The 15,495-nt window shown below is 36.9% G+C and overlaps 1 protein-coding gene across 9 annotated transcripts in view; it reads right to left on the bottom strand.

Annotated features, from left to right (window-relative positions):
- Positions 1 to 253: 253 nt before the first annotated feature.
- Positions 254 to 15,495, bottom strand: part of PHTF1 (putative homeodomain transcription factor 1) — a 53,303-nt gene continuing 38,061 nt past the window's right edge. For 6 of the 9 annotated variants that reach the window (XM_031967321.1, XM_031967320.1, XM_031967318.1 and 3 more), the window contains 3 exons: positions 12,792 to 12,887; positions 1,795 to 1,920; positions 254 to 791 (listed from right to left, as the gene is read on the bottom strand). In XM_031967321.1, the coding sequence (XP_031823181.1) occupies positions 771 to 791; positions 1,795 to 1,920; positions 12,792 to 12,887 (243 nt within the window). In that variant the 3' untranslated portion in view covers positions 254 to 770. Of the gene's footprint in view, positions 792 to 1,794; positions 1,921 to 12,408; positions 12,574 to 12,791; positions 12,888 to 15,495 lie in introns of all 9 variants that reach the window. The other 3 variants (XR_004234020.1, XR_004234021.1, XM_031967319.1) reach the window with 3 other exon arrangements.

Consider the following 15,495-nt stretch of genomic DNA (forward strand, 5'->3'; position numbering starts at 1 on the left):
CAGAGACATCACAGGAACAAATTTTTAATGCTCCTATATTTTACACTAAGACCATGTTTCATGTAAAAGATATGAATAAATATTACCTGGTGTTTCATTATCTCAACAATAGCCACGATGATTGTTAGGATTAACTCTAAAAGCATGCAAGCTCTATAAACTCAATCTTTCTTATAGTCTATCAGAAATTTGCAGTGAAAAGTGTCAGTTTTGTTTTATTTATTTTTCATAAGAAAAGCCAAGAAACTGAAAATTCTCCGATAAGGTTCTTTTATTGGATTCAACCTAAAATAGTTTCAATTTGATCTCTTTGCTATAGAATGGAAATCTCCAATTCCATAGATTATAATGGAAGAGAATTGAATTCACATTTTTTCAGGAAATCAAATGTGCTTCACACTTTGGGCATTTACCAGTCACTTAGAAGGCTACTTCCATGTAAAAATTGTAACTGTCAAAGCATTGAAATGCCCAGAATAAATTTCCTAACCTGGGAAATTATTCAGTGTAATATGGTAACACAGGAGAGGCATTAGTTTTCCAACGCTTCACATTGTTTCAAAACTGTAAAAATGAAGTCTTTAGCATACACACGGTTGTGTGCCAACTCTTGATTCCCAGGAAAAAAATCATTCACAGATCTGTCAATAGATGAGAGCACTTCTGCATGCAAAAAAGTGGAAGGCTGTCTCACTTGTTCCTGCAGTTGTTCATCAAATGGTTAAGTACCGAAACCAGCAAGGATTTATGGTCCAAATCCACCACTCGGCTCATGGCTTAATTTTCCACAGCTAAGAAAAGAAAACATCCACCAGAATGACTTTAGCATTAAAAAAAATCAGCTTTGATGTAATTCAATTAGTGATCTGAAGGCACACCTACATAACAGTAAACTAGGGAAACATTTTTTTGGTTTGTACATGGACACAGGAATGAATTATGGGCTGTAAGCTTGACCCATCCTGGGCAAAGTATCTAATGAAACTATTAAATATTAACAACCTCCCTGTTTATTTTTGTTTGTTTTAGTCACGCAGTATTTATACTGTTGTCTAAAAGGAAAGAAGCAACTCTGCTGTGGAAGAGAGGGTCTTGGATTGAGAATCAAATCCGGATTCAAGAGCAGGTTTTGCAACTTACTAGCTATGTGACATTATTAGCTGCATGATCTTGGCCAAGTCCTTTAACCCTGCCTGCCTCAGTTTCCTCATATGTAAAATGAGCTGGAGAAGGAAACGGCAAACCCCTCCAATATTTTTGCCAAGAAACACCACATGGGGTCATGAAGAGTCAGACATGATTGAAAAACGAATGCTATGTGACCTGAAGAAAATTATTTAACTTCCCCAAATCTCAGTCTGTTTGCCTATAAAATGAGGATTGTAATTCCTATACTACCTATCCTCATAGGGCCGTTAATACGGAAAAGCAATTGATCAACTTTAAAATGCTCAAGAAATAAGATCGTATCTTTCCATTCTGTTAAAGTGAAATGAAATCTTGAAACTTGCTTGGGCCTAGTTTATCTATTCTTCAAAATAGGAAAGGAATGGAATAGACTGATACTGTCAGATTTAGAGTTAGTAATGTTAGCCATATATAGTGAACAATAAGGGATGAGAACCCAGAAGCCTAACACTGTACTGACAACAAGAGCAAACAATTATTTTCATCGGAATCACTCCCTCTTCTCTATCACACAGAAAAGTATAAAGAGAAAATATAAAGCATTTTGACAAAGAAACGACCTCAAAGAGGGCAATACAAATGAAAGACATTTTCAGACATACTTACTCTTATATTAAATCCTAGTAGATCACTTATAACCCCCGAGACAGCTGAAAGGATAACCACTCGAGTTATATTGTAGATTAGGGGATTCATGGTAAGGCCATAGAGTCTAAATGGTGTGTCCAGCTCCTATGACAAACATAAGGAAATTGAAAAAAGAAGAAATCAGGCATTCAGAACGGCATCAATGGAGGGCATAATTAGCTTTCTGAAGGCCTATGTCACAGTGACTTATGTCTACTTGAAGAGAATGTGATTCAGTTCCCTAAAATACTCAGGAATTAATAGTGTTAAAAGCCACCTTCCAAAAGCCTATAATGAACAACATCACTACTTTCCCCAGTTGGATTGTGTAAACTATCTCATTTTCCTCAAGCTAAAATGGAGAGTTAAAAAACTCAAACTATATATGGAACCCATCTAAAGAAATAGGGGTTCAAGATGACTTGACCAAGATGACCTGCTGATAATGCAAATTCTGCCCCTCCACTAGGCTCCAGGGCAGGAGTTCTTAACTTGGAAGCTACAGAATGGATCCATTTCAGAGTTGGTGAACTTTAATGAGAAAAAATGACATATTCATTTTCACTAACCTCTGAAATTTATCACTTCTTCAATTATGAATTTTTTTTAAAGGGAAAGAAATATTCTGAGGAATCTCCAGACTTCATCCAACTGCCAAAAGCAGTCCATGACACAAAAGAAGGGTTAAAAACTCTTTGTCTAAAAAATTGTTGGGAAAACTAGAAAACAATACAGCAAAAAGTAGGGATATATCAACATCCTACTCCCTCTACCAAGATAAGGTCAAAATGGATTCATGATTTAGATATAAAAGATGATACTGTAAACAAATTAGGAAAACAAATATATTTTACCTGTCAGAGAAAGGAGGAATTTATGACCAAACAAGAAAAAGCTAGCATTACAAAATGCAAAAGGGATCATTTTGATTACATTACGATAAAAAGTTATTGTACCGAAAAACCAATGCAGCCAAGATTAGAAGGGAAGCAGTAAGATGGGGAACAGTTTTTATACAGTGTTTCTGATAAAGACCTCATTTTTTAAAATATAGAGAAAATAAGTCAAATTTATAAGAATACAAGTCATTCCCCAATTGATAAATGGTCAAAGGATATGAACAATTTTCAGACAGAAACTTAAAGCCATCTACAGTCATGAAAAAAAATGCTCTTAATCACTACTGATTAGAAAAATGCAAATTAAAACACTTGAGATATCACCTCATACCTCTCAAATTGGCTAAGACGATAGGAAAAGATAAATGCTGGAAGGGATGTGGGAAAACTGGGGCACTATTGCATTGTTGGGAGAGTTGTGAACTGATCCAGCCATTCTGGAGAGCAATTCAGACCTGTGCCCAAAGGGCCATCAAACTCTACATACCCTTTGATCCAGCAGTGTCTCTCCTGAGCCTGGATCCCAAAGAGATCATAAAAGAGATGAAAAGACCCACATATGCAAAAAGGTTTGTAACAATTCTTTTTGTGGTGGCAATAAACTGGAAATTGAGTGCATGACCATCAATTGGGGAATGACTGAAAAAGTTAAGATGTATAAAGGTAATGGAATATTATTGTTCTCTAAGAAATGATGAGCAGGCTGATTTCACAAAAGCCTGGAGAAAATTACATGAAACGATGCTAAGTGAAGTGAACAGAATTAAGAGATCGTTGTACACAGTAACATCAAGATTATGTGAGGACCAACTATGACAGACTTAATCCAAGTGATCCAAGACAATTCCAATAGACTTGGGACAGAAAATGCCATCCTCATTCAGAGAGAGAACTATAAGAACTATAGAGACTGAATGTATATTGAAGCATATTATTTTCATCTTTGTTTTTTGTTGGTATGTTTGCTGATTTTTCTTTCATAATATGACTAATATGGAAATGTTTAATATGATTGTTCATGGATAACCTATATCAGACTGCTTACTGTCTTGAAGAAATTAGGAATAAAGGAGGGAGAAAAAATTTGGAACTCAAAATTTTATAAAATTGAATGTCTAAAGCTATCCTAATGTAATTTGAAAAAAACAATTGGACATTGATACTTTCTACTGTCAATTTTTTACTGAATGTGGGGGGAGGCAATGAAATAATTGACAGTAAAAAATATCAAATATTCCATCAAGATTTAATTGTTTATGTAAAAATAAATGATAGCACATCCATTTTATTAGTATGCAAATTTACTTTCAACTTTAATAAATGGCAAAATTATATGCACAACCAAGAATTATTTTAAAATAAATTTCTTTATGATTTGTTATCAGTAAATGTTTGGTTTGTAGACCTACTTTTTATATATCTATATACCCAGAGACATGTCAAGATTACTTGGGTCAAAGCGGGTCACAAGTAGAAAAGTTCAAAAATCCCTGCTCTGGGAGAACCAGCTGTCTTCCTGAAACAGTGGGCTGTATTTCCAGCCATGTAAATCCTTCTCACGTAGTGTGGATGGGAGCCCACAGACTGTAGGATACTCTAATCTTTCACCCCCCCTCCCAGCACCAAAACATGATAAAGAAGCTCTGAAATAGAAGGGGAGGGGACCTGAGAACACCCACAGAAAAACACACGCTCAGGCCCCCCTTAAGCTCCTGGGCATCCCTAGGCTGACTCTACACTGCCTCTTACTCTTTTCTTTCTCACTCCCAACACCTAAACTCCAGACTCACGCACCATTAACCTTAAGGGAGCAAAGGGGTTTGAATGTGGACAAGGAGAGCAGTATGGGGGTAGAGGGAAAAGTCGATGGAGACCTTCCCGCCTTCCCCCACTGGCATCTGCAGAGTTCAGTGGCCCCTGGTTGTCAAGAACAGCTCTTTTAAAATAGGAGGCAGTTTGCCTATCTCTTTGCTTATTTGCCTCTCCTCCTTTTCACTGTCAAATTTCTAGGAAGTTTTCCACATTGCCTGCTTCATTTCCTCTCCTCCTATTCACTTCTTAACAATCTGCAGTTTGGTTTTGGATCTCACCACAACTAAAACTACTCTTCAGGTATCCAAGCCCTCAAGTACCGAGTTCAAGCCTTTCCTCACTTTTTTCCCTTCTTGATACTCTGCAGTTTTGGACCCCAGTAACTTACCTTTTCCATCTGGACAAGCCTCCCTTCCCTGGGTTTTGGCCATGCTGCTCCCTCCTGGGCCAGCTCCTCAGTTAGCAGCCATGGCCTACTAGTGGGTGTGCCACAAGCTTCTGTTCTGGACCCTGGTCTCTTCTGCCTGAATTCCCTCTCTCAACAGCTCCCAAGGGCTTAATTATCTCTATACAAGTGACTCCTATCTCTGTGCATCCCTACCTAATCTTTCTTCTTATGTGCTGCAATGACTAGTTCAAATATGTCCTGATGTCCAACCGTGCAGACATTTCCACAGCCTTTCCAAATTTAAGAATCCAAAAGAGCGCTCCTGACTCCCTTACCCTTCCCAACTTTCCATTTCTGTCAGGGTTCCTTCAGGCACCCGTGGCTTGCAGCTTCTGCAGCTTCAGCAGCATCCGGGATTCTTCCCTTTTCCCCAACCCTCTGTCCAATCAGTTGTCAAGTTGTCCCTCCATGACGTGTCTCACCTGTGTCTCTTCTTCACTCACAGTCACCGTGCTAATTATCACTTCTCATTCTAATTATTAATGTGGCTTCTAATCCAAAACCGTCTCCCCACACAGCTGCCCAAGGAAGCACAAGTCTATCCAGCTCTCTCCCCAATTCAATAACTCTCTGTGGATCACTATTAACAAAAGTTCCTCAATTTGGCATTTGAAGCCAATTCCTAGGCTTGCTCCAGTCTTCCCACTAGACTTAATAACCAGTCAACAATCCAGACAGATTGGCTTCCTATTTTCTACCTTTGTGCCCTTGCACAGCTCACTAAGTTGGGAATGCCTCCCCTTCCCTTTTGCTTTGTAGGATTTTCAGCTTCCTTCAAAGTTCAGCTCATATGCTTCCTCCCATAAAAAACACTTCCGGTCACCCCCCTATTGTTAGCATTCTCTCCCTCCTCAAGTACTACCATATTTATATAGTTAAATATCATAATCCCTTTATAAAGTAGGCAAGGTAACAAAATTAATTTGGAATAGTTCTAAATTCTCAAAAGAAATAATCAAAAGATGCAGAAATAGAGTGGGAATAGCATTGCCAGACTTCAAATTATACTATAAAGTAGGAATCCTGAAAACTGTTTAGTATTGATTAAAATACAAAATTTGCAAAGTAGAACACAAGAAATAAGGAAAAATCTGTATCAAATACACTCAATTGACTTGTTCAGTAAATCCAAGAATGTAAATTACTTATAGAAGAACTCTCTATTTGAAAAGAACTGCTGAAAACACCAAAGTAGTTTGGAAGAAATTATTTTAAACCATACTACAATAATTTCAAAATGGATATACAACTAGAATATCAAATTAGGCCAAGCCATAAAAAATTTACAAGAGAGCCAGATTGGGTACTTTTCACAAGTATGGTTATTGACAGAATTCTTAACCAAATGAGAGGCAATGACAAATGATAAGATACAATTACAATTACACAAACCTGAAGAGTTTATGCACTGACAGAATTGAGATAGTGAGATAAAAAGGGAAGCAGTCAAATGGAAGAAAAAACAATTTGTATCAAATATCTCCAATAGGGGTCTCATATCCAAGATATATAGAGAATTAAAAATTTACAAAACCAAAACCCAATTCCCCATGGGAACAAATGGTTCTCAAAAGAATAATGTACTATTAATAACCTTGTGAAAGATCGTCCTGAGTCATTTGTAGGGAAAATGAAAATCAAAACAATATAGAAATTTCATTCCATATATTTAGAAAATTAACAGAAATAATCTATTTATTTAGTGCTATACCAATCAGACTACCAAGAAAATATTTTAATGATCTAGAAAAAATAACAACAAAATTCATATGGAAGAACAAAAGGTTGAGAATTTCAAGGGAATTAATGAAAAAAAAAATCAAATGAAGGTGGCCTAGCTATACCTAATCTAAAACTATATTATAAAGCAGCAGTCACCAAAACCATTTAGTGTTGGCTAAGAAACAGATTAGTTGATCAGTGGAATAGATTAGATTCACAAGACAAAATAGTCAACTATAACAATCTAGTATTTGACAAATCCAAAGATCCCAACTTTTGGGATAAAAATTCATTATTTGACAAAAACTGGGATAACTGAAAATTAGTATGGCAGAAATTAGGCATGGACTCACACTTAACACCGTATACCAAGATCAGATCAAAATGGGTCCATGATTTAGGCATAAAGAACGAGATCATAAATAAATTAGAGGAACATAGGATAGTTTATCTCTCAGACTTGTGGAGGAGGAAGAAATTTGTGACCAAAGATGAACTAGAGACCATTATTGATTACAAAATAGAAAATTTTGATTACATCAAATTTAAAAGCCTTTGTGCAAACAAAACAAATGCAAACAAGATTAGAAGGGAAGCAACAAACTGGGAAAACATCTTCACAGTTAAAGGTTCTGATAAAGGCCTCGTTTCCAAAATATATAGAGAATTGACTCTAATTTATAAGAAATCAAGCCATTCTCCAATTGATAAATGGTCAAAGGATATGAACAATTTTCAGACGAAGAAATTGAAACTATTTCCACTCATATGAAAGAGTGTTCCAAATCACTATTAATCAGAGAAATGCAAATTAAGACAACTCTGAGATACCACTACACACCTGTCAGATTGGTTAAGATGACAGGAAGAAATAATGATGAATGCTGGAGGGGATGTGGGAAAACTGGGACACTGATGCATTGTTGGTGGAGTTGTGAATGAATCCAACCATTCTGGAGAGCAATATGGAATTATGCCCAAAAAGTTATCAAACTGCTTTGATCCAGCAGCGCGCATTTATCCCAAAGAGATACTAAAGAAGGGAAAGGAACCAATATGTGCCAAAATGTTTGTGGCAGCCCTGTTTGTAGTGGCTAGAAGCTGGAAACTGAGTGGATGCCCATCAATTGGAGAATGGTTGGGTAAATTGTGGTATATGAATGTTATGGAATATTATTGTTCTGTAAGAAATGACCAGCAGGATGAATACAGAGAGGCTTGGAGAGACTTATATGAACTGATGCTAAGTGAAATGAGCAGAACCAGGAGATCATTATATACCTCAGCAACGATACTGTATGAGGATTCTGATGGAAGTGGATTTCTTTGACAAAGAGAAGTTCTAACTCAGTTTCAATTGATCAAGGATGGACAGAAGCAGCTACACCCAAAGAAAGAACACTAGGAAATGCATGTAAACGGTTTGCATTTTTGTTTTTCTTCCCGGGTTATTTTTACCTTCTGAATCCAATTCTCCCCGTGCAACAAGAGAACTGTTCGGTTCTGCACACATATATTGCATCTAGGATATACTATGACATATTTAACATGTATAGGACTGCTTGCCATCTGGGGGAGAGAGTGGAGGGGAAAAATTGGAACAGAAGTGAGTGCAAGGGATAATGTTGTAAAAAATTACCCTGGCATGGGTTCTGTCAATAAAAAGTTATAATTATTAAAAAAAAAAAAGAAAAGAAAATTAACAGAAATGAGAAATGTTAATGCTGGAGAGTCTTATGGGAAGACAAACGGGTACACTACTGCATCGGCAGTGGAATCTATCACAGTGGTTCAACCACTCTAAAAAGCAATGTGTTTCTTTCCCTCCTTTGTAAAAGGAAGAATAAGAGGAGAAGGGGACAACTATAGATGTGGAACAAGCCAAATACCAGAGTTAATATCCTGATCTGCTTTCTCCCTCTTTTACTTTTATTCTTTATTGTAAAGGATTGCTCTCTGGGTGGAGAAAAGGAAGGGATAGATTGGGAAATGAAAGTGATGTAAAACACCAGCTATCAATAAACAATTAGCTTTTAAAATTGAATTTTATTTTTCTAATTAAGCAAAATTCTTTTTTCCCCTTCCTACCTTCCTCAATTGAGAATGAAAGAAAAAACAAAATCCTTGTTGCAAACATGTCAAGTCAAGCAAAATCATACATACATGTAACGTGTATACATTACACAATATACAGGTGCATTTTTATTGCACACACATGTATGTACATGTACATATGTTCATGCATACATGTATTGTTTTCACTGAGTCTTTCTCCTCTCTGTCAGGAAGTGAGTAGTATATTTCATCATTCATTTGTCCTCTGTAATTATGGCTGGTCATTGTGCTAGATCAGAATTCCTAATTCATTAAATATATAAATGACTCTCCCAGTTCTGTTCATTTTCCTCTGCATCATACCAATCTCCCCAAATTTCTCTGAACCCATCATCATCATTTCATATAGCAAAACAGTATTCCATAGCATAATTATAACTTAACTTGTAGATATATCTTCAAATTCCCTTCTTTTCTGCCTTAAAAAACTATGTATTTTTGTTCTTATATTTTGGTTTGCTTAGAACAAAGCTTCCCTTTTATCTACCTACCCTCCTTTTCCTTCTTTCTCCTCTTTCCCTCTTCTCTGAAATGTATTCCTGTGTCCTACAGTGTGTATATTCTTCCCTCCTTTGACCTTCTTTGTTAGATGAAAATAAGATTCAAAGAGCCGTTTGTCTGCTCTTCCTTATTGTCTATAAAAACCTCTCCTTGTGCACCCTAATTATGTGATATACTTTCCCCTAATTTTTCTTTCCTTTCCCCTCCTAGTGTACTCTTCTTTCCCTCTCTTACCATTACTCTTTTAAGATCATCAAGACATAACAGAATCACTCCCCAGACCTTGTAATTAGATTCTCTCTACAGCCTTGATTGATTAGAGTTTGGAGGGGACACATTTATCATCTTCTTATATTAGAATATATACAGTTTATCCTTGTGCATCAAGTCCTTTATGAGAGTTCTAGGTAATCTTTTAATGTTTCTCTTCACTCTTCTGTTTGTATTGCAAAGTTTTTCTGCAGCTCTGGTTTTTTCATCAGAATGCTTGTAAGTTTTCTCTTTTTTCAATAAAGGTTCATTTTTTTCCCCAATAGGATTATTTTTAATTCTGCTGAGTAAATTATTCTTGATTGTAAGCTCCCATACTTTGTCTTCTGGAATATCATATATCATGTTCTCTACTCCCTCAAAATGATCGTTGCTTAATTTTGTGTGATTCTGACTATAGCTCCTCAGTTGGTAAATTCTTACTTTCTGGATGCTTGCAGTATTTTTTCTTGGATGTGGAAGTTCTGGACTTTGGCTATATAAACTGTTCCTGGAAGTTTCCTCTTTGCATTTTCTTTCAGGAGGTGACTAATAGATTATTTCTATTTCTACTTTGCCCTCTGGTTATAACAGATTTGAGAAGTTTTAATATTTCTTGAAATATGTAGAACTCTTTCTTTTCTTTTCTTTTTTGGTCATAGCTTTCAGATAGTCCAATAATTCTTAATACTTTTGTTTCCCATCTGTTTTCAAAGTCAGTTGGTTTTGCTGAGATGCTTTAAACTTCCAATCTTTTGATTGTTTTTTTTTTATTAAAGCTTTTTATTTACAAAACATATGCATGGGTAGTTTTTCAATACTGACCCATGCGAAACTTTCTGTTCCAAATTTTCCCCTCCTTCCCCCCACTCCCTCTCCTAGATGGAAGGTAGTCTAATGCATGTTAAATATGTTAAAATTTATGTTAAATCCAATATATGTATAAATATTTATACAGTTATCTTGCTGCACAAGAAAAATCGAATCAAGAAGGAAAAAAATATCTAAGAAAACAAAATACCAGCAAACAACCACAGAAAGAGTGAAAATGCCATGTTGTGTTCCACAGTCCTCTCTCTGGGTGTAGATGGCTCTTGTTATTACTGAACAATTGGAACTGGTTTGAATCATCTCATTGATGAAGAATGCCACGACCATCAGAATTGATCATTGTATAGTCTTGTTGTTGCCGTGTATATTGATCTCCTGGTTCTGCTCATTTCACTCAGCATCAGTTCATGTAAGTCTCTCCAGGCTTCTCTGAAATCATGCTAATGATCCTTTTTCTTACAGAATTTGATTCTGTTTTAATATTTTTTTTCTCATGTAATTAACTGACTTCTAGTCTAGTTTTCTGGAATTTTGTGGTTTCAATAAGGATTTGTATTTCTTATGCAAACTTAATTTCCTTTCTAATCTCTTCTTTCATAGTTGCCATTTTATTTGAATTTTTTTCAAGCACTCATTTCATTTACAAAAATATTTTAAATTCTTAAAAAAAAAAAAAAAAACAACTCTCACTTCATGTCTTCTAAGGATTTTAGCTGAATTTGTGCCCAATCTACATTTTCCTTTGATGCTTTGCTTATGAATACTTCTGTCACTCTTTTTCTATGTATTTTATTTTACTTTTGTCTTGAGCATCCATTACCCTAATTATTTTTTTATTGCTGGAATTCTTTTTTTTTTGCCCATTCTTCCAGCTTATTTCTGACTTCAGACTTGATAAGAAAGCCAGACTCCACACATGTCTGGAGGAAAGATCTGGGTTAGTTCCACTGATGCTTCATTTATATATTAAGTGTTATGTTATTCAATGTTTTCAGGGACAACTCAGGCTAAGGACCAGTAAGCTTCCAATCCTCCAACAGGATAAAATTTTTAGGGCAAAATTGCTGCTCTTCTGGTCTGCAGATTCTTGACCTGGATTTGGGTCTAAATAACACTTAGACTTCTGGTATCAGTCCCTATCAGCCATCTAGGAAGCTCTGATGGTTCAGGGGGCAGAACTATGGGCTTCTCTGTGGTCTGGGATTACTGTCCTAGTTATTCATCCGCATTCTTCAGACTAGGCTGGAAATTTGACCTACGCCCCACTCTGCTCAGAGCCCCCTGCTGCTGTTTGCTTCTCAATCTGCTCCCTTCTCAGTACACTGCTCAGGACCTGCAACTATGCCTTCTCTTGGAAAGCTAAACCTAGATATAGGATCCTCCTCTATGGTCCTGGATGCCTACATAGTCATAACTCAGAACTTGGCAGGGAATGACAAAGCTCCCATACCATGCCCGAGGCTGAGGGTCTGGGTCTGGATCTGTGACCTTGTCCTGATCCAGTGCACAGCTCTGCAAGGCACACTGTCGGTCAGCCGCCACTCCTAGTCTCTACAGACTTCTCTTTCTTCCTTTAGTTACCTGGGCTAGAAAAATGACTCACTGTGATTTTTTCTTCAATTTTCCTTTCAGGATTCAACCTGAGGTACTTTTTAGATCAATTTGGAAGACTTTTGTTGGAGAGGATTTCCCTGTATTTCTTCCAACTACTACTCTGCCACTTTTACAAAGTTGTATTCTTTGGTATAACTTAAGCTCCTTAAGGGAGTGCACAAAGTTTTTCTTGTTATTTTCTCCCCAGTGGCTAGACAGGTGGCCACATATACTTATTAAGTTCATACTGTGGGTCAAGCACTGTAATATGTACTAGGGATAGAAATACAGTGAAAAATAAAAACAACTCCAGCCTTCAAGAAGTTTACTTTCTAATGAGGGAAGAAACATGGCAAGAAGTTGGAAGGGAAAGTGACCAAGGAGTTGAGAGAAGTTCCAGGGGACAAAGAAAAGGATCAGTACCTGCACAGAATAGGTGTTGAATCAATACACACTGGACAGAATTGAAAGTCATCACAGATATTCCACAGATGTGAGCTTCGTCCCCTGTCCCCTCATGTCCTTTCCATTCCTCCCACATACTTCCAACAATGCCCTTCCTTTCTTTGCCTCAGGTGCAAACATTTTCTGCAAAAAACAGCAGTAAGAAAGCCCATGCTCCTCAATTTGCAACATGATATTGGCTTAGAAATGACAAACCCAGAATGTTCCCTCCCCAAGTTTTCAGGTGTCATGGGCAGTAGATGCCCTAAACATTTCGTAAACCCTCTATACTACTTCTCTAGGACACACTGGCTGATTTTGTTTTAACAAAGATAATAGAAACATTGTCAGATAACACTCACTTTTAATAACTTGGTTGACAGCTTTAGCACGTTGTTTACTAGAGTAAGCTGTTCTTTTTTATTTGGCTTCTTTTCCATTTTGAGATATAAGTTGATCTAAGGGAAAAAAATAAGTAACTGAATAAATATCACAATAAAATGATTCCCATTAGAAAAACTGGCAGATTCTCTGAAAATATTTGTAGTGAAAAAAATGCTCATAAGCAATTTTTATAAAACTACTACTAAGTCACATAACTAATTCCCAACCTGGGGAACAAATTCTGCCTTTAGGAAGGGAAGCACTTAAGAGAGGAAAAGTGTATTTTTTAATCTATCAATGAAGCTATATTCCTAATAACAACAAAGTTGGTTAAAAGGTAACAATTACAACTATATTAATGATAAAATAATATTCAGGTGTTGTCATTCTGGGTACTGAACAAAACATATTTATATTAAACTACAGGAATGTATTTAACTCTCATTCATAAAATTCAATCTAGTTACACTATAGGTTTCAATTTAATCCTAAATTGATAACTTTAATTTATCAAAAAATCCCATACTTCCATACAATTAACCAATTATTAAACATTTATTAAGCACCTATTATGTGGCAGGGTAGGTGGCAAGTGGATAGTGTGCCAGGCTTGGAGTCAAGACCACCCAAATTCAAATCTGCCCCTCATTTGGCTTTTGACTCCACTACTCAACTGCTCCCTCCAAAGTTAGAAATGATCTTTAGAACCTTTTATCTTTCAACTTGTCTGCAGCTTTGAGTGCTTCTGGCCCAGTCCCTCATTATCAGCTCTCCTCTTACCTGACTGGCCTCTTCCTTTGTTATGCTGGAACATCACCTTTCTCCTGCACTATCAGCAGGTATCTCTGGGGACATCTCCCCTTCTCTCTATACATACTTTTTAAACATTAGCTTTTAAAAAATAGCTCCAAGTTTATTTATTAACTCAATGGTTATTTTGCTTTGAATTTATTAATCTATTCTTTAATTTTCAAAATTACTGTTTTGTTGCTTTTGTGGGGACAAAACTGCATTTTTCTTTGAGACTTTGGCTTACACACGCTGGGGTGGTATTCTCTTCGGTAGCTCTACACAGTTCTGGAGGGAAGAGTAGGTTCTTATTTGGACCCACGTTGTACTCTGGAGGTCCCAACCCTGCTTCTCCAGGCATTTTTCAAGGATGCTAAAACAAACTAAGACCAGGCAACTTTCAGGTCTCCCTACGTGCTCTCCTCTGAACAACACAACTGCAGGCTTGCCTCTCATTGAAGCTCCAGTAGACAGCTGCTAGGCAGCCTTCAAATAGCTGGAAAAATGTGCAGATTCTGAGAAATACAACAGCAAGCTGGTCCCTAGTGTCTTTGTCACCATTGGGCTTAGTCAGATCCAGGCTTAGGAAATCGAGCATAATCTTGTTCCAGGCTAGACTCCTGCTGGTCCCCACAGCCTGTCCTGGTACACAGATTCAGGGCCTACTCGCCTTTTCTCCATACTGCTCGGTGGTCACAGGGACACAGCTTTAGGCCCCAAATGCACTCCATCTATGGACCTCTACTGTCTCCGGCTATCTCCCCATGTGGGGAAAAATGGCCTTCTGCAGGATAGTGCCAAAAATACTTCCTTGATCTTGTTGGAAAAATTGTGGGAGAGTAGAGCTCGATGTTTCTTTTTATGCTGCCATCTTTGCTAGTCGTCTTATTTTTATCATTTTGATGAAAATCTAAAACTTAATTCTAAAATTAAGCTGGCAGAGGATTTGTGTGCAAACAAGATTTCAAATGGAATTGAATTTTTTCCTAAGAATAACAAGTCTTTTATTTAATATTTGATAAAGTTCTATGGACTGTTTTCCTGACACCCCTGAGGCAGCACTGTCATCCTTATTTAATATGTTAGGGAACTGAGGTACCAAGGACCTTAAGTGACTTGGTCAGAATCACATAGTTCAAAGGTGGGCCAGCCAGAATCCAAATCCAAGGCTCTCTGGACTCCCAGAGCCACTGTTCTTTTTTGTCACTTTAGGCTGTGTTGAATCACACAATCAGAGGCCATTGTGACATATGAAGTCATTTCTTCTTGGTTAAATGGGGCTTTGGGAAAGACTTTTTTGTTTTTTGTGTCTTTTGGTACATTTAGTTTTTTCTCTCCTCTCTGCTTTTTGGTATGTTTATTTTTCTGTCTCCTTTCTGCTCTTAGAAAGCTGTTCACATTTTGTTTCAAATGACTATTACTAGGTTTTCATATCTATAAAATAAACATTTTAGGATGTGAGCTGAGTGACATCTATTTTGGCTGCTCTCAGACCCTTCTGTATTTTTTTTTCTTGGTTAGGGTCTGGGATAGCTAAAGGTCATTGACTAAAGTCAATAAGCAAGGTACTTTATAACAGGAATCTTCAATGGAAACATGTTGGAATTGTACTGGCTATTCCCCACGCCCTACTAGTCCAGCAGCACCATTACTGAGTCTATATGCCAAGGAAATAATAGAGAAATGGACCAAAATGTAGCAGCTCTCTTTGTGGAGCAAAGAAATGGAAAATGAGTAGAGGCCCATAAATTGGGGAATGGCTGAATAATTTGTGGTATATGAAGGTAATGGAATATTATTGTTTTATAAAAAATGATGAATGAGCTGATTTGAGAAAGGCCTGAAAGATTTACACAAACTGATGCTGAGCAAAAGAAGCAGAACCACAAATAC

Source organism: Sarcophilus harrisii, chromosome 4 (genome assembly GCF_902635505.1).
Source record: "Sarcophilus harrisii chromosome 4, mSarHar1.11, whole genome shotgun sequence".
NCBI classification, from domain to species: Eukaryota; Metazoa; Chordata; class Mammalia; order Dasyuromorphia; family Dasyuridae; genus Sarcophilus; species Sarcophilus harrisii.